We start from the raw sequence: 22,904 nt of genomic DNA on the forward strand, positions 1-22,904 counted from the left end.
CGCGTAGAGCACGCTCACATTAGGGGAGGTAGGTGCACTGCCAGCCCTGAAAATGGGGGAGGGGGGGCTCCTAAATAGCCATCAGAGAGAGGGGGCGCTAGGAAGAGAGTGAGAGTGAGAGAGAGTTAGTTTGCATTGGTAAGTGTGCCACTTGGCACACTTACTTTAAAAACTTAAAAACCATTCAACTTTTGACTTTAAAAACTTCTAGCTCATTAATTAAAAATGTGCAACTAACTAACAACTGCTACCAATGATTCTTTTATGAGAACACCAAAGGTCTGTCGGCGCTATGCCGCACCGGCACTGCACCGCCTTTACCTGTTCACACTTGTCCGGCCGCCCGCCCGGGCACGGACCGTTAAATTTAATTTAACGAAACTTACCCTAAGGCTTTATTAGCTTTATTAGCCTTAGGGTCACTGTTCTAAGGACCCCATCTCATTCATGTGCTTGTACTGACGCGCGTATTTTTCCTGAACCTAAAATCTGAGGCTACTACTTACCCCTTTCTGAAGACCCGATTTTCCAATCACTAGGGCTTCAGGGTAATTTCTGCTAAGGTCCCTCTGAGGTGTTCTAGCCCGCATTTAGGCTAACCTGAGGCCTTAAAACTGCTAGGTCTATTCTGGTGTGCACACAACTAATTAGATAATTCTTTTCTCGTAAATAAATTAATTATTTACAAAGTCTGACTTAGTTACATCCCTCTTGGTTCTAAACAGTTGACCTCAACTGTAGAGCGTCAACATAACTGTGCAAGATGTCAGGGTAGTCCTTGAGATCGGACTCAGTCATCCACTTTGCATCTAAAGGAGTGTAATTCTTGAACTTAACTAAATACTTTCGATGTAGACTCCCCGACTTGAGTTGTCTCTCCGAGTGGTGTATTATCTGTTCAGGTTGAAGGATTTCCTCAGTCTCTTCGACTTCTGGAGGATCTTCTTGTACGGGCACCACTGGAGGAGGTCCAACATATGGTCGGAGGAGACTGACATGAAAAGCATTGTGGATGCGCCAGTTAGAAGGCAAATCCAATCTGAAAGTCACATCATTGACTTTATCTGTAATTTTGAAAGGGCCATAAAATCTATGGGAAAGTTTGACAACTTTCCCTTTGCCGACCTGCTTTTTCAATCTAGCTTTCTCAAACCGAAGCAGGACATATTGTCCTTTTTCAAGATTGAGATTCCTTCTGTGCTTGTCTGCTTTTCTCTTCTGTTGCTCTTGAGTTCGAAGAATCGCTTGCTTTACTTGTTGATGGGCAATATCAATATTGCGCACAAATTCATCTGCGGCGAAGATGTTTTCTTTGGTCACCATAATAGGAAGTAAGAGTGGCTTCCCATAAATAATTTCAAAGGGAGCTTTAACCAGTTGAGGAATGTATGGTATTATTATACGCAAACTCAACTATCGTTAAGTACTGTTCCCATTCGGATTGTCGTTCCGAAACATAGCACTTGAGGAGATCTAAAACAGTGGCATTAGCGATTTCGCTTTGACCATCTGTTTGAGGATGATAAGCTGATGAAAAATCAAGCTTAGTTCCCAAGTTTTCAAACAATGCCTGCCAAAATAGACTAGTCATGCGGGGATCTCTGTCGCTCACAATAGTCTTTGGCAATCCATGGTGTTTAAAAATCTGAGCTAGAAATATTCTAGCCATGTGATCAGCTTTGATCGTCTTCTTTACTGGAAGGAAATGTGCTTGCTTACTGAACCTGTCTACTATAGTCCAGATTGCATCATTTCCATTCTTGGATCTAGGAAGATCCGTAATAAAATCCATAGCAATACTTTCCCATGGCGTGTTAGGCACAGGGAGTGGCTGAAGCTTGCCATAAACTTTATGTCTGTCATATTTCACTTTTTGGCATACTAAACACTCACGTACATGTTTTTCAATGTCCGCACGGAGTGTTGGCCAAAAGAAATACCTTTCGAGGGTACTAGTGGTGGAAGCAATTCCCCGATGCCCGGCATAAGGAGAATTATGTGCTTCATCCATCACCTTTTGTCGTAAGGGCTGAGCTATGCATATTGCTTGTTGACGATAGAGTGTATTATCCCTGATAGAATAAGGTGGCTTTGAGTGACCAGCTTGAAGATCTGCCCAAATTGTGGCAAAGTCTGGATCTTGAGGATACATCTCGCTGAGAGATTCTAGTTCCTCATGATAAATTGTTGTTAGTGCATTGATCTTTGGACGCCTGGAGAGAGCATCTGCAACTGCATTCTTTGTTCCAGAAGTGTGTAAAATCTGAAAATGAAACATTGAAAGAAAGTTGGCCCATCTCATCTGCTTTTCTGATAACTTTCTCTGTGTGAGAAAGTAGCGAAGACTTTGATGATCTGTCTTGATAATAAAATCAGCTCCTAATAGATAGTGTTTCCAAATGGAAAGAGCATGAATTACTGCCAGTAGCTCTTTTTCGTATATGGAGGCATGCAACTCTGCATCTTTAAGGCGCCGACTTTCATAGGCTATCGCGTGACCCTCTTGGTTCAGAACTGCTCCTACACAATCTGCAGATGCATCGCAGTATACCTCGAAAGGTTTGCGAAGATCAGGGACGGTGAGAACAGGTCCGTGACTGAGTAGATACTTAAGCTTTTCGAAAGCTTGTTTTTGTCCAAACCCCCAATGGAATGGAATCCGCTTCTTTGTCAGGTCATGGAGGGGACCTGCTATCGCGGCAAAAGCTCGAATGAAACGCCGATAATAAGAACAGAGGCCAAGGAAACTTCGTACATCATGTACTGTAGTTGGCGTAGGCCATTCTACAACTGCTTGAATCTTTTCAGGGTCCATTCTCACCTGGTTGTGAGATACTATATGGCCCAAATAGTGGATTTCTTTTAAAAAGAACTCACTCTTCTTAGCATTCACAAATAATTTGTGTTTGCGTAATTCTTCAAACACTAAGGCGAGATGCTTATAGTGTTCGTCTTCCGTCGCTGAGAAGATTAAGACGTCATCAAAGAAAACGCCTGTAAAACTTCTATATGAGTGGAAGATTCTATCCATCATTCTGTTGAATGTAGCTGGTGCATTAGTGAGTCCAAAAGGCATCACTAAGAATTCATACAACCCAAAGGTTGTTCTAAATGAAGTCTTATGCACATCCTGAGGAGCTATGCGGATTTGATGATAACCGCTCTTCAAGTCTATACGACTAAAGACACTTGCTCCTTGTAACTTGTCAAGAATGTCGTCAATCCGAGGGATTGGAAATCGATTCTTGATTGTGATCTTGTTTAGAGATCTATAGTCTATACACATGCGGAATGTGCCATCCTTTTTCTGTACTAGCAAGACAGGTGAACAATATGGAGAAGTACTAGGCCTTATTAAGCCCTTCTCCAAAAGTTCGTTAACCTGCTTGAGAATTTCTTCTTGTTGCATTAGACTGAATCGATAAGGGGGCTGATTTGGAGGAGAACTTCCTGGGATCAAATCAATGGTATGATCCTCAGGTCGCGAAGGTGGGAGTTTATTTGGAAGTTCATCTGCAAAACAATCTTTATATCTTTCTATTAACTTAAGTCTTTTTTGCTCTAAAGAGGAAGAAAGTTGTGAAACAGACACATCTCTCTCTCTTGCAAAAATCAAGTACGCTGAAACACACTTTTTCATTTCTTTCTTGATGGCAATGTGGTTGGCGATAGGAATACACCAATCACCTGCATCTGCAAGTACAAGATACTCATTTCCTTTATGAGCAAAAGATAAGGTTTTCTGAACATAGTCAGGAATGGGATGCATCTTGTAGTGCCAAGGCATTCCCAAGATAACATCGCATCCTTCAAGTGAAGCTAGTAAGAAAGACTCTTGATCCTTGTAGTCGTCGACCTTTAGATTCAACTTCCCTATGATTGGGGTAGAGTTTGAGTTTTGCCCTTTGAAAGCAGATTGCGCTTGAATAGAGACTCCAAAACGATTGGGCTGCAAGTTCAGGTCGTCAGCTAGCTTGGTAGAGATGAAGTTGTCTGTACTACCAGGGTCAAACAAAATAAGAGCCCGCTGGTTGTTGATACTACCCCATGCTTTGAGAAGAGCTCTTTCTTTTCCATCCTTGGTTGTATTTCCCTGTACATCTGGGACTGCATTGGAGGAGGGTGGTTGTGGAGGTTTGGTTGGACAATCACCCTTCATATAACCAACTTGTCCGCACTTGAAGCATCTTCCTTCACTAATGTAGGTTCGCAACTCAGCAGGAGAGAGATATCTCCCTTTCTTGGGTTGATTTGGCTTTGCTTCTGCTTCGGAGGCGGTTCTTTTCTTCTTTTGAGAAGAAGTAGAAGAGGTAGGTTGCTCATGGAGAGCCTTCTGCTTGGCATGGTAAGTGCTTTGCTCCATCTTCCTTGGAGTACCCTTGTCATGTATTCCATCAGCTATGCGGGCTGATTCCATAAGTATCTGCAAGTTACCTCGAGGGTAAAGCTTCATAGCCTTTTGCAAGGCTTCATGCAAACCTGCTTCAAACTTGCGCATCTTCTCCGAATCGTCAATCTTCTTGAATGGAGTGACTTTCAAGAGAACGTCCCAAAACCTATCCACATAGCGTGGAACAGTTTCGTTCTCTGACTGTGAAAGTCGATCCCATTCTTTCTTTACCTCTTCCTCATAGTCTGGAGGAAGGAACTGTGCGTAGAACTCCTCCTTGAAAGCGGTCCAATCTTGGGGTTTGCGCTCTTCCAGGATAAGGGTTAACCACCAATTGCTGGCGGTGCCTTTCAGGTACAAACTAACATGGCGAAGCTTGGATCTTTCTTTAAAATTCCCTTCAGCAAATGCAACTTCAAATTGGTGGATGAAAGCCAAAGCTTTGTCATTATCACGCCGTCCATTGTAGGTGTCGAATTTCACATCTTTATCTCCCGACTTGAATGTTTTCTGCCTGTGGTGCTTCTTCTTATGGTGCTCCTTCTTTCGATGCTTAGACTCCTTGGGGACAGGAGTCCTTTCCCTTGAATGTACTTCTTGCTGCGACGGATCGTCGAGAAACATGTCTTCCGGAGAAACTATGTCTTCCAGATCCTTCATGAGAGAAAACTGAGGGGAATCAGAGGGATCCTGCTCTTGAACTTTTGGATTAAACCGCACATGACGTTCTGGAGATTTCTTTTGCCTCTCGTGCATGCGGGAAGTTCCAATCAAAGGATCTTTTCTTGGTTGTGGCGCCTTTGGGTTCTGTGGAATTTCTCCCGACCCCATCGGCATTTTCTCCTTCCCTTTTTCAAGAGTATGGAGAATCTTTTGGACTTCTGGATGGGAGAGAGCTTTCTGCAACTCTTCCACCTGCTGTTGAAGGAGAACTCTATCTCGCGTCCTTTCATTTCTGCAGTCTGCCATGAGTCGTCAATCCCTTCAGGAAGAGAGAGAGGACCTTGCTCTGATACCACTGTCAAAAAAATACGGAAGCGTAAACTGACGTTTAATTGCACTTCAAATACTCAAGAGAATTAGAGGGAGCGAGAAAACTTGACACTTCATTGGGGACCAGAAGATGGGCTGGTCCCCCCCCATAAAGAGAATATCTTTATTACTAAGGGAGAATCTTTACAAGCACAGGAACGGGGCATACGCCCGTCCTCTATTCTTTCTTCTGTTCTGTTCTGACTACTGACTGAGAAAGTGTTTCCACTTTCTTACTGCTTAGGGGATTTCCCCTCTTCTGCGAGACCGGTTGGAAGCTCTCGAAAAGAGAGTCTATCTTCCGAAACAGCTCATCGGAAGCTCTCACAGAGGAGAGTCCATCTTCTGTTATGTGTTGCCTTCATGCTCATTCCTTCATGCATAGAACACAAAAGAGAAACAAGCAAAATGCACACGCACATGCTTGCTGTAATTTTCTGCACATAACCTGAAATTCTTACCTGTACGCACCCCTACGCCGAAACAGAGGTCTTCTTCGCGATGGAATCGCGCCAAACTTGATGTAGACTTAGGATAAGGAGAGAGAAGAGGATTTCTATGGCTGATCTGCTGAAAACAGCCCTAATCGAGGTGATTAGGGGCTGAAAACAGAGAATTACAGCAGCCGCACTCTGCTAAGAGAGCGTCTACGGCAGCTTCTCGCGATGAAACTTCACCAAAAGGTGTCTATGACTGTGAGATCCCTTGTTCTTGACAATGGGAGCACAAGGCTACCACATATGTCGCAAGGGGCTGCTCTCAAGCTTCAATGGAGGGCTCCACCGCGTAGAGCACGCTCACATTAGGGGGGGTAGGTGCACTGCCAGCCCTGAAAATGGGGGAGGGGGGGCTCCTAAATAGCCATCAGAGAGAGGGGGCGCTAGGAAGAGAGAGAGGGTGAGAGTGAGAGTGAGAGAGAGTTAGTTTGCATTGGTAAGTGTGCCACTTGGTACACTTACTTTAAAAACTTAAAAACCATTCAACTTTTGACTTTAAAAACTTCTAGCTCATTAATTAAAAATGTGCAACTAACTAACAATTGCTACCAATGATTCTTTTATGAGAACACCAAAGGTCTGTCGGCGCTATGCCGCACCGGCACTGCACCGCCTTTACCTGTTCACACTTGTCCGGCCGCCCGTCCGGGCACGGACCGTTAAATTTAATTTAACGAAACTTACCCTAATGCTTTATTAGCTTTATTAGCCTTAGGGTCACTGTTCTAAGGACCCCATCTCATTCATGTGCTTGTACTGACGCGCGTATTTTTCCTGAGCCTAAAATCTGAGGCTACTGCTTACCCCTTTCTGAAGACCCGATTTCCCAATCACTAGGGCTTCAGGGTAATTTCTGCTAAGGTCCCTCTGAGGTGTTCTAGCCCGCATTTAGGCTCACCTGAGGCCTTAGAACTGCTAGGTCTATTCTGGTGTGCACACAACTAATTAGATAATTCTTTTCTCGTAAATAAATTAATTATTTACAAAGTCTGACTTAGTTACAGGTGTTCTCTTGGGAATTCCCTGGTATCACAAGAACAACGCCGTGGTCGACTATCGGGCGAGGAAAGCGACATTGACTACACAGAAGGGCAGAACCATTGTACTTGACATCAAACTTAAGGGTGAGTTTGTCCCTAGTGTAACGGCTTCGGCCATTTCTAAATTAATGAAATCCAATCTGTTTGTTTACTCGACTTTTATGAAGGAGTTGAGTGATGAGGATAGGATAAATATGTCAAAACTTGATAAAGAACGCCAAGATTTTCTCCACGCTCATGCTGATTGCTTCTCAAAGGGTCTGCTAGGCAAGTTACCACCTGCTCGTCCTCAAGATCATACCATTGATCTGATACCTGGAAGCACGCCACCAACCGGCCACCTTACCGTGTGAGCCGAGCATAGAACGAAGAGATTATGAACCAAGTGAAAGAGCTCTTGGAAAAGGGTCTTGTCCAGCCTAGTACTTCACCGTATTGCTCTCCAGTGTTGTTGGTTTTGAAGAAAGAAGGATCTTGGAGAATGTGCATCGATTATAGAGCTCTCAACAAAATCACCATCAAGAAATCTTATTTCCGATTTCTAGGATTATATTTGACAGATTACAGGGATCCTCGCGTTTTAGGAGGATTGATTTGAAGAGTGGATATTATCATATTACAATGGCACCGGGAGATGTCTGCAAGACAACCTTTCGGACGACTTTTCGGTTATTTGAGTTTTTGGTGATGCCTTTTGGCCTAACCAATGCTCCTCCGACATTTAACTGGATAATGGACAGGATTTTTCGAGAGTACAGGCTACTTGTTGGCATTTTCTTTGACGATATCATTGTTTTCTCCAAGAATGAGGTAGAACATAGAGATCATCTGCTTCAAGTCTCTCAGGCATTACGAGATCAAAGTTAGTGATTAATGCAAAGAAAAGTGAATTTTTCCTACCAGAGATACACTTTTTGGGACACATTGTGTCAGCAGCAGCAGGAGTGCAAATGGATCCGGCCAAGATAGAGACTATCCGTGATTGGCCCGATTTGAAGAATGTCCATGAGATTAGAAGCTTCTTGGGACTGTGTTCGTACTACAAGTGGTTCATTAGAAAGTTTGTAGAGGTTGCTTTCCCTTTGCGTATCTTGACACAGAAAGGAGTCCCTTTCTCGTGGGGACCCACAGAGGTGACTGCCTTTCAAACTTTGAAAGAGAAATTGACTACAGGACCAGTTTTGACTTTGCCAGTATATTGTGATGCTTGTGGTCGTAGTCTGCGAGCGGTCTTAATGCAACAAGGCCATGTCATTGCTTACGAGAGCTGATTGTCCTCAAGGCCAGAATTGACAGCACAGATTTATGAGAAAGATCTTTGGCGGTTATCCATGCTCTTACCCAATGGCGGCATTACCTCCCCGGAAAGGATTTTACTGTCTTTACAGACCATCAGAGTTTACGTTACTTCTTGTCACAAAAGCAGCTATCGGAAAAGCGGATGCGGTGGGCGAACATCTTGTCACAGTTTCACTTCCAGATTGTCCATGTGTAGGGAAAGAAGAATCTGGTGGCAGATGCTGTCTTGAAAGCCGTTGGTTCTAGCTATTTCCGCGATACATCATAGGAGCTTCGAGGACATGGTCGACCAATATGCCACAGATCCGGATTTTGCAGATGTTTTCACACAGATACGGGTTGGGGAGACAGTAGCGGGATATTCCATTCGGGATGGCTACTTGATGAGGAAAATCATGGTGCGTTACAAAGCCGTTGAGGGAAAAGGTTATGACCGAATGCCACTGTCTGCCTTTTAAGGGTCACCGCGGTATTGCTACCACCATGAAAGGGGTAGAGAGATACTTCTTTTGGCCGACACTCAAGAAGGATGTGGACAAGTTTGTGCGACGTTGCTTGGTATGCCAGAAGGTCAAGTTTGACAGGCATAAAGCACAAGGATTGTTACAGCTTTTGCCCATACCCACCCGCTCCCGGGAAAGTATTGCAATGGATTTCATTTTTGATCTCCCGAGAACACAAAGTGGTCACGATGGTATCTGGATTATTGACAGATTTAGTAAACAGGCTCATTTCATTCCACTGAAGAAGACAGTCAAGCTAGATCACTTAGCGAGACTGTTTGTGCCCCAGATTTTCAAATTACATGGCATGTCTGAGACAATTGCCTCCGACAGGGACCCCAGATTTATGAGTTTGTTTTGGAAGGCAATTTGGGAGAACATTGACGCGCGATTGCAGTTCTCATCATCGTTTCACCCGCAGTTTGACGGGCAATCTGAGATTGCCAATTCAGTGGTTTTAGATTTATTGAAATCCTATATCTCAGATCAAAAGACTCGATGAAGAAAAGTATCTACCTTTGGTGGAATTTGCCTACAATAACACGATACACTCTTCGACGGGGAAGGTGCTGCAAAGGTTCCACCCTTCCTAAGCACGAAAGATAAGATTTTTGAAGCAGATGAGTATACGCGCGACTTAGACACGGCTTTTGCCAAGGTCCGCGAGGCTTTGCAAAAATCTCAAGAACGACAGAACAAGGCAGCCGATCCCCATCGTCGCGATTCGAAATTGGAGGAGGATTGGGTCCTCTTACGTTTTTAGAAGACACGTGTGAGAAAGAAAAAGGGAAAGGAGAGGCTTTTTCCAAAGCTTAGTATGCGATACTACAGACCTTTTCAGATCTCTGAAAAGATCAACGATGTCTCCTTCCGACTGAAACTGCCTGACACTTGTGGGATTCACAATGCATTTCATGTGAGTCTCTTGAAACCTTTTAAAGGTGATGTGTCTGATGATGGGGAGCCCGATGAGCAACCCGAAGTGGAAGAAAACGAGGAGATCCTTGTTCCTGAACAGATTTTGGCACATAAGGACACAAAGAATAAAGGTAAAGTAAGAAGGCGGTTCTTGGTTAAATTCAAGAACTATCCTGGATTGGATGCGAAGTGGATGGAGGAGGAGTATCTGCTATACTCCTCAGATTGTGAAACTTTACCTCGAAGCTTTTGGTTTAGCATAGCCTATTCCAAATGGAACCCAGAATTCAGCTTGGCGGGAGTTCTGGTGCAGTGGGTTTGCACAAGAGAGGAATTACTCCGCTCCTTTGTCAACAGATGCCTTGATTTTTGAATACTAGAGTCACTCATGTCTCTTTGAGCTTCAGGGATACTAACAGCTGACAGTATTCTGTTGTATGACTTTATGAAATGAAATTCTTGAATATGAAACCGATTTGTTCTTGACTTGTTTTTAAGTACAGGAACTGATAGATGAAATGACTGTAGCATTTTGGTCTAATTGATCTTGAATAGACATGGTTGCAATAGGGGTTAGTCAATCGGCCATCGATGAGGTCCCAACTAGATCTAGATACGATTGCTACCTACATTACCGATAAATCATGGTCTAAGATCCGAATGAATGTTGAATGTCATGTGATGTCCTGTGATGTCGTGTGATGTGACTGTCGATTGGTACATGTGCTAAATGTGTGTTCCTAGTACTAAGGTACTAACAGTCAGTGTCTGCTAAGACGGTATATGGTCTCTGTCTGTTTTGCATGCATAATCGAGGGCAAGTACAATGCTTTCAAGAGGGGGGTATGTCACAAAGTGATGAGGTGGCTGCCCGCTGCAGGAAACCCTAATTGCAAAAACCCTAACCCTAATTTGTTGAAACCCTAACCCTAATTTGCAGAAACCCGAAACCCTAATTTGATGGCTGCTGCGTATGGAAAAGGTGACACGTGGCTGTACAGAATTTCCGGGATTCACGACGCAAATTGCGGGATTTTGGCTGGTAGCTTTTGGGTGATGTTTTTACGCTTTTTGCTGGCTGCTTTTCCCTACGCTTTAAGAGAGACAAAAAGGCCCTCTTTACTTTATTTGAGAGAGAGAGAGAGAGAGAGAGAGAGAGAGAGAGAGAGAGAGAGAGAGAGAGAGAGAAATGAAATGAAATGAAATGTTATATTAACGTATTCAAAAGGCCACAATGACCTATGAGACCCAAAAGTTACAAAGTGGTGGATCTGATACAAAGTCAGAGTAACAAAATAACCTAACAACAGTACAAAACAAAGATATATACTATGGGGTCCTAAGTTGGTCTATGTGAGAGAGAGACTCTTTGCTTTATTTTTAGCGAGAGAGAGAGAGAGAGAGAGAGAGAGAGAGAGAGAGAGAGAGAGAGAGAGAGAGAGAGAAACTCCTGGTTTATTTTTCCAAAACTTTTGAGCTTTTGATTTTCAGCTTTTGGGGCTTTGCTTTTGGCATCCCTTGTAACCTTTAAAAACGCGGGTTGGCCTCTCACAACTCAGAGCACTTGGACGCAAAGTCTGAGTGTGAACGCCTGCCTGCACTCTTGTACTTTGAACTCAGATTAATACAAAAAGAAATACCGAAAGGGGCGCCAGTCTATGGGGCCAATATCTCTAGGCACAGAACTCCGCCAGGCCAGTGTTGAATTAATTGTGAACTGTCAACTGTTTTGAAGTGGTTATTTGGTGCTGTCGTGGTAGATTCTTGACTTGGAGTGTCCAAGTCTGTTACAAATGTGATCTTGTAGATCATGGTAGAAACCTTCCATTTCTCTCTTTGCTTGTTCTAGTACCTCTTGAAGACTTCTTTGGTCCTCTTGTACGTTCTCTATCTACCCTTGCAGCCTTGCATTTTCCGGTTTTGCTACATGTGCCTCCTTGGCATCCTGAGCATCTATTTCCCTGAGCTGGGATACTGCCCGCCAGCACTTGAACTAGAGATTGATTGCTTTGAAATGTTGAGCTAAGACAAACTCCAAGATCAATCTGTCTACATCTTCAATCACACCTCTGGAGAGTGATGACACTGGGCCTCCTTCGTGAGTAGTCTGTTGTTGGGAGGTCCAAGGCACTGACTCTTTGCTTTGTTGTTGGTCCGTTGCATGCTCTTTTCTCTCTTCTATTTTGTCTTGATCAGCTTCCATAGAGTCAATCTTCTCAATTTGAGCCTGCTCTTGATTTTCTTGATTCTTCTTGGTGTCCTCTTTCTCTTCTTCCACAGGGGGTGGTGTCACTGGATTGGGTGAACCTGTTGATCAGTGTATATCTCAATGTCTGGTTACTAGTCAGCAACAATTTCCTCCTTTGGTGGTTCTTCTTGAGTAGTTTGATATCCTTTTGGAGACTCCATTGGAGATTCTAAATCAGTTACCGTTTGCCTCTTTGATTCCTCCGCTTCTTGCTGCTCCGCTTTCCTTTTGAGCACATCATGGATGTGTTGTCTGAAGGTTCCTCCTGAGCTTTGCGTCTTCAAATCTATTTTCTTGGTTTATATTGTCTGATCTTCTTCATTTTCTCTACCTTCCCTTTCTCTAGTTTTTATCTAGCTCAAGATCATCTTCATCGTCTGCATCAGAGCCCGCTTCATCTATCTTTTTCTTTTCTTCATCCATCTTCTTTAGTCTCTCCTCCCACAACTGTTGAGCCTCTTGCATAGATGTTTGAGTTTGTATTTTAGATATCTGCTCGGCTGGTTTGCATTTGTTTCTGATTTACTCCTCTTTTGCTGTTGTGGACTGATATTCAGATGGAGTATCCCTATTTCTTGGTTTAATTTCTCCCGATTAACTCCATATCAGACTCCCGCTTCATTGTCAAGAGTCTTTTCTCTTGAGCTTTGACATCTTGTTCGTCTCTTTGTTGGGGTAGTAGATGAGCTTCCCACTGATCGGACTGCATGATTGGCTTTGTGCAAAAGATCCAATTGGGACTTTGCTGGTGGCAGCTGATTAATCAATTCCTCTAGCTTCACAATCCTCTTCATACATCTCTTTGATAAAGTAGGTCTATTCACTAAATGTGAAAGGTTTGGGAAGAAGGTAGTACCTGAACCTTCTATATGCGTAAATTACAGTAATTATAATAAGCTCCACCTCTGTATAGCCTCTCTCCTTCTCTAGTTTTACCCTACTAGCATAATAGACAAGCTTATGTAGTGGGAGTTGTTACCTTGTTGAAGAAGTATAGGTCCAATAGCAGACTCTTTATCTCAATTAGGAGCTTGCATAGCAGGAAAAGAAGCAAGAACCTCCTTGATGCCTTGTAAAAATTGCTTCACAATCATTGGTTTATTGTAGAGGACACAATTTTGCTACTTGTTAAGGATAAAGAATTTTAGCAAACAAAGGAACATATACTTGACCTTTTGAATAAAAGAAGCCAGTTGCTTGGTATCTTAAGGTGACGAGAAGAGTACCAAAGCCTTCACTTTGCCAGAATCCCATTCCCAAAGATCATTGTCCCTGTCCTAACAACTTCACCCTTGTCGAGCAAGATGGCACTTCTTTGGGTTGAGTTGACCTCCACTTTCATTATAATGCTTCAATACAATCTCATGCTTTGAACAATGATATTTTCTAGAGCTATAAACACAAAAACTATCAATAGGAACTCGTCGCTGCTGCTGCCCCAACCCCCTTGCTATCGCCAAGCTTCCCTGTCCTCCTTCGTGCAGCTCTCCCCCCCCCCCCCCCCCCTCCCTCCCTCCCTCTTGCGTGCTGCCCACCCCCTGCCCACAGCTCGCTGCCCACTGCTCACAGCACACTACCCACCGCCCGCCCCCTACTCGCTTCCCATCCCGTGCGCCCTACCCCTAGTCCACAGCCATTCATTGCATCCCCCCTTGCCCCCTCCCCCCCCCCCCCCCCCCCCCCCCCCCCCGCCTTTCATCCGCTCCCCTTCTCTCTTTCAGCCCGCCCCTGTCCCCCTTTTCTGTTTTTTCGAAGGTGTCACCTCCTTCGATCTGTCGTTAGCACGCTAGCCGTGAGTCGTTTGAGGAGGACGACGACTCTCTTCGCCTTCCCCCGCAGTAGCACACATAGATGGAGGCTCGAGCTCCGCCACAGAGGGACGCTGATGGAGCCCCGTCGTCCGACCCTGCCGAGCCTACCATCGGACTTGCTCTGTCACCAAGCAGAGCAAGCGAGCCTTGCAGCAGAGGTGGAACGCCTCTAGGCCACCCCTGTCATCTGCAAGATTATTGACAGCCGTCCCAGCGACCTTCTGCAAGCTCACCTTCTAGCAGAGGTGGGGAAGATCATCGACATTCAGCTTCTCAGGCGGGGATATTGTCAGATAGAGTTCAAGACTCCCGAGAGGAAGTGGGGGATGGTTACGTCAAAGGATGGAGTATTCCGGACTCCCAAACCAGTGCTTCATTTCCAGGCAGATGAGCCACTTAGCGAAGGCTTGTCCTCGCAGGAGATCTCCACCCATAGCAGATGCACAGTCTCCCAAGGCAGATGAGCCACTTAGAGAAGGCATGTCCTCGCAGGAGATCTCGACCCATAGCAGATGCTAAACCTCCCAAGGTTGAGTATGCTCAGCAGAAAGGAACCCACGACACACACTAGCACCTTGATAGAGGCCAACGATGAGCCAGCTGATGGTTGGCACCAGGTGCCCGGCCACCGTCGACAGGGACAGGCTCCCCCCACTCCCCCCCCCCCCCCCCCTTTCCCCCCTCGGGTGGACGACCTCTTGCAGCTCAGCAGCATTGGGTTCCAACCATAGTTACCCGGAACGCGGTACGGGAACGGGAACGGGATCCCCGCGGAACGGGGGAACGGCTAGGGGTCTGGAACGGGAACGTCGCGGAACGGGAGGTATAAAAAACACCCAAATAGTGCAATTTTTAGCTCCTTGTGTTTAAATACAAGGAGTATTAGAGTGCTTTGACTCTAATACTCACAAAAAACTCGTTTTGAAGACTATTCAACCTTGTTATGACTAGATGATGAGAGAGAGAGAGAGAGAGAGAGAGTGAGATGGAGAGGGAGAGATTTGAGAGAGTGGGAGGGAGAGGAAGAGAGCTTGAAGGCTTGAAGCCTTGAGCCTTGAGAGAGTGAGTCTTGAGAGGGAGAGATCTTGAGAGTGAGAGGGAGAGAGCTTGAGCCTTGAGGATTAGCTTGTGAAGAGAAAGGGGGAGGGGGGTGCATTTTATGAGTCCTTGCGGCCTTACACACTTTCAAAAGAAGCCCAAACATTTACTTCAATTTTTTCAATTTTTGCCAAATTTGTTTGTAGCCGTTGGCCGTTCCAGGGGCATTCCGGAACGGTCCGGGGGCGTTTCGGAACATTCCGGAACGGCCGTTCCGGTTTGCATTGGCCACCCGGAACGTCAGACATTCCAGGACGTTCTGGAACGTTCGGGAAGGGAACTGCCCCCCGGAACGCCGGAACGGGGGCTAGGGGGCGTTCCCCGGTAACTATGGTTCCAACAGGAAACCGTTTTGACCCCCCTCCAGCAAGAGCCCCCTGAGAAGCCCCCCTCCACCTCAACTCCACCACCTCCGTCCCCTCCACTTTCAGACTCCTCCGTTCTGCCTCCTCGCCGACCTCCATCCCCACCCGCTCCGCCTCTCTCCTTGGTGGGGCCCTTAGCCTCATCACCCGACCCATCCCACACTCCTTCTCAAACGTAGGGGACTCGACACACATCAGCAGTGAGACGATCTCTTGGTAGTGCTTTCGCTACGAGTCGCATGGCTCGAGAGGGACAGCCCTACCTGAGGACGCCACTTTTGGTTCACACCTCTCCTTTTCCAGCAGTCTCTCGTGGTTTGACCAGCTTTGATTTTCGCAAACGATGGGACTTCTTCGACTACAATTTCACACGCTTCCTTGGTGACTCTTCCACCGACCTGGACGAAGTTTGCTTTCGAGTTCACGTCCCCTTTCTAGCAGCCCAAGGCACGAAGACTCTGGATACAACGGTAGGTTTCTCCTTTCTGTTGTGGGGTAAGGAACATACAAAGTGGACTTTGCAGAAGTTCTTGACTGGCTCCAAGTCTAGGTTATTGAGTTCTCACACCACACAGGGGACCTGAGGGTGACAGATCTGGTACAAACACTTTGGCCTCTAGCCATGTTTAGTATGACGCTGCCGAATGGAGGAAAAGAGCTTCCCCTTTCATTACTTGATTCGTCAAAACCACAATTTCAAAGTATGCATATGCCACAAAACATGTAAGCCTTCACAACTTACTCTACATCAAACTGCTTGCAGGCTTCCATATCATGTACCCTGCGAGAAATAGACTCTATCTTCTAAACCACAACTCCAAAAGGAATGCTTTCAAGCCTCAAAAATTCTCTGCAATTTCTGAAACAAAAGTTTTCGAGACACGGATTTCAAATCTATGCACCACAATGTACAAAATTGCTGCGAGCAGCAGGTTGCCATGGCAAGACTACACATAGAGAAGGCTAGTCGAGGGCGAAAACTGTATCAACAAGAATAAGGAAGACACAATGACCCAAAACGTGCAAATTTCTGATATTTGGCTGAGCTTTTTTAAATTTGTTCATGTGCTTTGATTATGTACAAGTAATACTTCCGCCAACTGACACTAGTGAAGCGACTTGTAGTGCATGTAACCTGGAGCAAGTGGCTAGTGAAGCGACTTGCATTGCATATACATGTGCTTGCTAAAGCAGCTAAAAAGCTCACAAAACGAAAGCCCACACACTCTTATGACACACGGCATTATGTCCATATCTACACTCTTATGTCAATTCACAATTTCCATGTATACTAATTTACACCGAGAAAGGGCTTGAGGCAAAAAATCTAAGTGAAAATTATTTTGCTCTAAGACAACTCCACAAGGAGTATCCCCGTTTTAAACGGTAATTTTGAACGTTATAAACACGTACATGGTTTAAACACTCGCCCGCTTAGTGTTTAAAGAACATTAAAAAACGTGAAGATTTTTATCATTTAAACGTTATAAACACGTACATGGTTTAAACACTCGCCCGCTTAGTGTTTAAAGAACATTAAAAAACGTGAAGATTTTTATCATTTAACCAAAAAAAAAAATATTTCTTAGATGTCTATTTATATTTAGATAGATGAAGCACGTGTGAAAATACAACTATGGATCCCATCATCTCTCATATAAAGTGCAAAGAGGCCTCAAAATATGCTATAGAAAGATCAAAAGAAACCTCTACCAAAATTGTCAAAAAGTGGAAATTTTATGTTATAAAAAACATCCAAAGGTTTTAAGAAAACATTTTCATTTTTTACAAACCCTTAAAAAATGTAACCTTTCTTTATATCTCCATTAGATGGCCACACTAAGCACATAGTGGAGAGTGGCCATTGTATGCTAACCAACCACCGGAGAAGGGTGGCTTGGTACATTGCCATTTTCCTGCCAAGAAGATACGTTATCCATTTTAAGGCGACACCCATTAATTATCGCTCATTGTCATTGCTACACCAATCTGAACTTTTTTCTCATGCTTTTAAAAATAATCGCATGTCAAACATCTTAGCAATTAGCACAGGTTTTCACTCTGATGGTGGTTGCTAGCATAGACACTGTGTACTTTTTGTGTGAAATACGCCTTTGTGCAAAAACTCCCTCATCTGCTTTTAAGCAACTGGTCTCAGCTCCAGAGCTTTTAAATATTCAGGACAGCCACCATTAGAAAGTTACCTATGAAATCTCGAAGCTGACGTCTTGCAACTCTATGAGCTCTTAAATATGCAGCTGAGAGGTAGCAGCCAGATTCCAAGCGTCCAGCCACTAGAAAGTTTAGCAGAGGTCTTGGAACAATTCTTGAGTTGCGTAACCATAAATGCTTAAGGTAAGCTGGAAATTGAACATGCGGGTCCAGTCCCTTCCAATCAGCTAAAGGTTCATTTTTCATAGCAGCATCAAGTGCCTCATCAACTGACTGCATCAAGATGAGAGCGGCTGTTTGAGTTACTCGACGCTCTTCAACCATGGTCCAGTATGCAGCTTGTACACCTGGGAAAGACAAAGCAACTCAAAAAATATTCGGGCATAGAACATTTTTCAGTTAAAACATCATACTTGAACACCTGGAAAACATATCAACAGAAAAGACAGTACCATGTAAAGAGACTCTTTTGCGTGTCCATATTTCAGTTAAGAAAATTGAAAGAGAATGCAATGGTTGTAAATGAACTTGCACGTTTACTTTCAAGCTACCCAATGGCTTTTGTGTGAGATCGTCCTACTCAAAAAAATGGTGGCCTCTCTCCAATACCAACCCATTCATGACGAGTGAAAATCATGGAGTGACAAGGTGGTCATCAGAGAGGAAATTACCAACAAAGTCACAACAGCACTCCAATTGGAAACCACCAAAGAGGAATTGGTGGAGGCAGTAAGAAGACACTTAATAGAGATGTGAAGGAAAAGTCCCAACAAGATGAGCACACCTCATTCAAACCAAAATCAAAGAAGAGAAAATGAGACAAGCAAGAGATCTCAATGTAAAGGCGATGTGCATAGTTGACAGCAGCCCACATCTACCCCACAAACGGGAGAACATTGGAAAGAAGGTGCCCTTCGCGAAAGCATGGAGGGCTGGGAAGAACATCCACAGTTTACCAATGAAGCAGGGAGAGTATCCTTTATGCCAAGAGGATAATACTCAGGGGCTACAAGGTGATCCTATCTATCTTTATGAAAACCTTAGACAGAAGTAGTTACCACACAGCAGGACATGCATGCCAAGGACATTTATGTTGACCTTACATTGATGCAGAAGCACAAGAGTGCATGCATGTCCTAGGTCCTACAACCCTCAAGGATGGGGAAGAGAAATAAAAAGAAAGAAAAAAGATTTATTATTTTTTTCTAGAGGATGAGTTGGCATATGATATAGAGCAGTGTACAAGTGTCTTCCTTCTGGATATCTAGAGAAAAGGACAAATGGCGCTAATAATGAACATGCTACAAAATAAAATAGACAGAGTGCATGCATGTCCTAGGTCCTACAACCCTCAAGGATGGGGAAGAGAAATAAAAAGAAAGAAAAAAGATTATTATTTTTTTCTAGAGGATGAGTTGGCATATGAAATAGAGCAGTGTACATGTGTCTTCCTTCTGGATATCTACAGAAAAGGACAAACGGCACTAATAATGAACATGCTACAAAATAAAATAGATTAAGGTGCAAGTGTGTTATACATGCATATGAGATGGTGGAGCTCGACCTCTAATGGATGTGAAACTATGAGTGCTGGGGAGTACAACCATGATATGCAAAAGACTAGCTAGCTCCATCATATACTAAATTTGGGGTGTAGTATGGCATGCATAGGTGGGTAGGAATGGGAAATCAGAAAGGGAAACATGCATGAAATGCCATTCCCTGTTTCGAATACTCATGCCGCCTGACACACGCAACGGGGATCTGGAATGGGAAATTAGGATGGGAACGGGGACCTAAAAATGGCCATTCCCTGTAACTATGGTAGGAATTGAAGATTTCCCACAACAAAGTAAGAGGGTCTAAGAAAGCCCACTCTATTTCCCTATGTCTAGTCTAATCATGCAATCGTCAAATCTTTCGCATGGCCTTGTGACGTACTCTTTAGGCCTCATATCCTGGTGCTTAGAGGCGTTTAGGGGCTCGAATAATATTTGCTTGCTGGAGTGTGGCTCCTCTCTGAAAGTTAAGAGGGTGTGTCACAAAGTGTTGACGTAGCATGTCCTAAAGGAAAGAACGTGGCCGAAGGGTATAAGTAGAAGGATGCAGAAGTTTTACCAACTTAAGACGTTCATGCCATGTAGCCTGAGAGGGTTAGGGTTAAAAACCTAACCCTCAATCTCCCCAACTTATGGAGCTTGATCGCGGGGCCTAAACCCTTTTAAGATAAAGCAGAGACCCCAAATTGCATAGAGAGATGATGACATGGTAGAGTACGGATTTCCACGTTTTAGGGCCAGCTGATGACATGGCACAATGTCCGGACATCCGCATTATAGGGACACCTATTGGGACCAGGTTTTGAGACCCAGTGCTTTTGAAATAGAGCTATTGCTTTTGGCCAAGGGCGTTTAAATGTGTGCCTAGGGCCTACACTTTGCAGATTTGCTTAGGAGCATCGCCAGAGAGAGGACCCCTGAACATTGTACTATGCGAAGCATAATAATGAAGAAATATCCAGAAGGGACGCAAGTCTTTTGGTCTAGTGCGTCTGGGTGCGGGGCTATGCCGTGCTATGTCGACTCTCCACTTCTCTCTCTCTCTCCCTCTTTTCAAGTTCAGTTCAATTCTCTCACTTGTGTTGAAGTAGATCTTTGGTTTCGAGTGTCCAAGTCTATTACAGTGGTATAAGAGCTCAGACAATTCTTCTCCTACGAAGGATACGATCCCTTTTCCACAACACATCAGGATTTGGACATTGAATCTGGCAGGGAGGAAACCGTTCTACCTACACGCATAAGTGAGGAGACCAAAGGAGGTTATAGTGGGAGTCGGCCTATCACGAGGACGTGGCAATTGCTAACTTGAGTTGTTGGTTTCTTTCCGATGATTTTTGTTTAATTTTTGGGACCCTCTTTTTGAAGTTGCAAATGACCAAACATTGCATGGCCAGTGTGAGACGGTTGATGGGCGAGACTTTCACCCGCAGTCCGGAAGGGCAGGTCACCACGAGTTGGTTGGGCTAATCGGCACTGGAATCCGAGCAGTAAAAGGGTGTCTAGGCTCAGTTCAAAGTCATTTAGGCCCCTCGCGACACTTATAAGTTGGTGGGTACTAGGGAATTAACTCAAAGAAGGCAAACTGGACACATGGCGGCTTCAGATGCATCTGCCAGATTTGCATGAAGAGGGTCTGCCCAAATTGAGAGAGGGGGCTGATTTGACTTGCAATGTCTGCTACAATGTGTGTGAGTAGTGGATGCAGGTGATCACAGCTTTAATGGAAAGCTTGCCTTCTCCCTTGCTCTATGTAGCGTGACGATTTGCTCTCGTGCATCTCTCTCCCCTTTTTGCACATATGGTAATGCCCCACTAGTTGGGCTTCTCATATGACAATGTACAGTTCTGGGGTTTTATGCGCAATTGCCAAGGCAAGAGCCTTTTTTACAGGAACCGGATTAGCTAATTGATAATCCCCTTTAGATACACACAATTCCATCGCGAAAGAATGCGAAAACGGAGAGTTTTCTCGCGTGAAAACTCGTCCAATTTACAGGGGAACTGTCCCATTGCGTGGGGGAGCACCTGATACACGCGTAGGCGTGCTCGCTCCGCTCGAAACGGTCTGCCGCAAGGGAAAGTGTCCTTGACGTGTATTTTTTACCTACAAGGATTTTTGCACCGTTATGCTGGCGAAATCAGGTCAAAAACCTGCAATTACAGCCATGGACAGGTTTGGACAGCTTGGTGAGGGCTAGGTGCAAGGGTTCGGATCATTTATTTGCCATGGGAGCCTCAAGAAATCTATGGGTGCTTGTACAAGACAATTTAGAGAGATTTTTCCACAAGAAATCTCGTCTAATTCAAGCGGCAAGTGACCCTATAGGTGCGAGAAGCTCGAGGGCTACCCAAAAAAGTGATCGCGGAGCGCAAAACAGAGAATTCAGCGAGCTGCAATTTCTTGCCAGGTTTTGCAAAGAGCTCTGAAGTGCGTGGAAAGTCTATGTTTGCTTGGGATTTTGCCCGTGGAGACTTCTACTGTGGTTATGTTGCCAAAATCGGGTTGGAGTAGAGGAATTTCGGCCCGATAAAAGTGGGACAGCTTGTAGAAGTTTACAAGTTTTTCTCAAGTATAATAAGAATAAAGAAATACCAAAAGGGGTGCCAGTCTTTGGGGCAAACAGGGTGTCGTTGTCTGCTTGGTAGCGCTCTAGCTGCCAGGCCGTGGTTTGTCTTGAAGTGTTGAATTCTAGTCACAGGCTTATTCGTGAAATTCCTCTGTGTCATAAAGTTTAAAGTTAAGAATTTTGAGTGAGAGCCAAGCCTACGCCTAACGCCCCCTACGGGCCGGTTTCATGGTTCCATTGCCGAGATATAAATCACTTTTTCCTCATGAAGTGAGCCTTGATTGGTTTAGTGAAGACATAGAGTACAAGAACTTGGAATTACACTATGACTGACAGGATGAATGACACCAAGGAAGAGGGTTTCTTTTCACAGGACAGAAAGGAAATTCCGCATGTTCGCCTTGCCAAAAAGTGGTCAAATAAGGGCTGATCTTTTGCTGCATTTTTAGGATTTGCAAGTATGAACCAAGATGAGATAGGGAGAGGTCTCACAGTGGTAGATTGGCCACTAGATCTCCTCCGGGAGTGATGTGGGTCTGCCAAGTGACACGTTGCGTGCCGATTCTCTGAGGTGATTGCTTGCATTCTTTGACGCATCGGTAAATCATCTTGAAATTTGAGCTTACTTGGTCATGGGTAGTATGCTACAGTGTTGCGGAATTATGCTCATTTGCAAGGGCAAGAGCCTCTTGCACAAGTAAAAAGGTAAGGGACAGGTTGCAAGATGCTATTTGGTGAAGTTCAAGAACTATCCACCTACGGATGCAAAGTGGATGAAAGAGCATGAACTATCAGAATCACCAAATGTATTGCAGCTTTACCTTGAGGCCTTTGGGTTACAGCCTACGTATGCCTCAACCCAATCTCTGCAAAGGAGGGGTAATGATAGAGCTAGCACATAAATTGTACTCATGGATTCAGTGCAATAGCAGTGACATGCGATGATAAAATGGTGCTTACCACACTAAATCATCTATCGCATGTATGTATGGCACGCAATCGAGGACGTTTGCGATTTTACAAGGGCGGTATGTCACGAGGACGTGGCAATTGCTAACTTGAGTTGTTGGTTTCTTTCCGATGATTTTTGTTTAATTTTTGGGACCCTCTTTTTGAAGTTGCAAATAAGCGGACATTGCGTGGCCAGTGTGAAACCGATAGCCGAAAGTTTCACCCGCAGTCGGGAAGGGCAGGTCACCACGAGTTGGTCGGGCTAATCGGCATTGAAAACCGAGCAATAAAAGGGTGTCTAGGCTTAGTTCAAAGTCATTTAGGCCACTCGCGACACTTATAAGTGGGTGGGTACTAGGGAATAAACTCAAAAGAGGCAAACTGGACACATGGCGGCTTCAGATGCATCTGCCAAATTTGCATGAAGAGGGGGGCGCCCAAATTGAGAGAGGGG

General features: G+C 44.6%; 1 protein-coding gene across 9 annotated transcripts in view; it reads right to left on the reverse strand.

Moving 5' to 3' along the window:
- SOS1 (sodium proton exchanger, putative (NHX7) (SOS1)) overlaps window positions 1-22,904 on the reverse strand; it is a 234,962-nt gene that overhangs the window by 76,710 nt on the left and 135,348 nt on the right. For all 9 annotated transcript variants that reach the window (XM_086519996.1, XM_086519995.1, XM_086519994.1 and 6 more), the window contains one exon: window positions 17,406-17,720. In XM_086519996.1, coding sequence (XP_086376122.1) covers window positions 17,406-17,720 — 315 coding nt within the window. The remainder of the gene's footprint in view (window positions 1-17,405; window positions 17,721-22,904) is intronic.

Source organism: Adiantum capillus-veneris, chromosome 9, assembly GCF_014529385.1.
Source record: "Adiantum capillus-veneris isolate H3 chromosome 9, ASM1452938v2, whole genome shotgun sequence".
NCBI lineage: Eukaryota > Viridiplantae > Streptophyta > Polypodiopsida > Polypodiales > Pteridaceae > Adiantum > Adiantum capillus-veneris.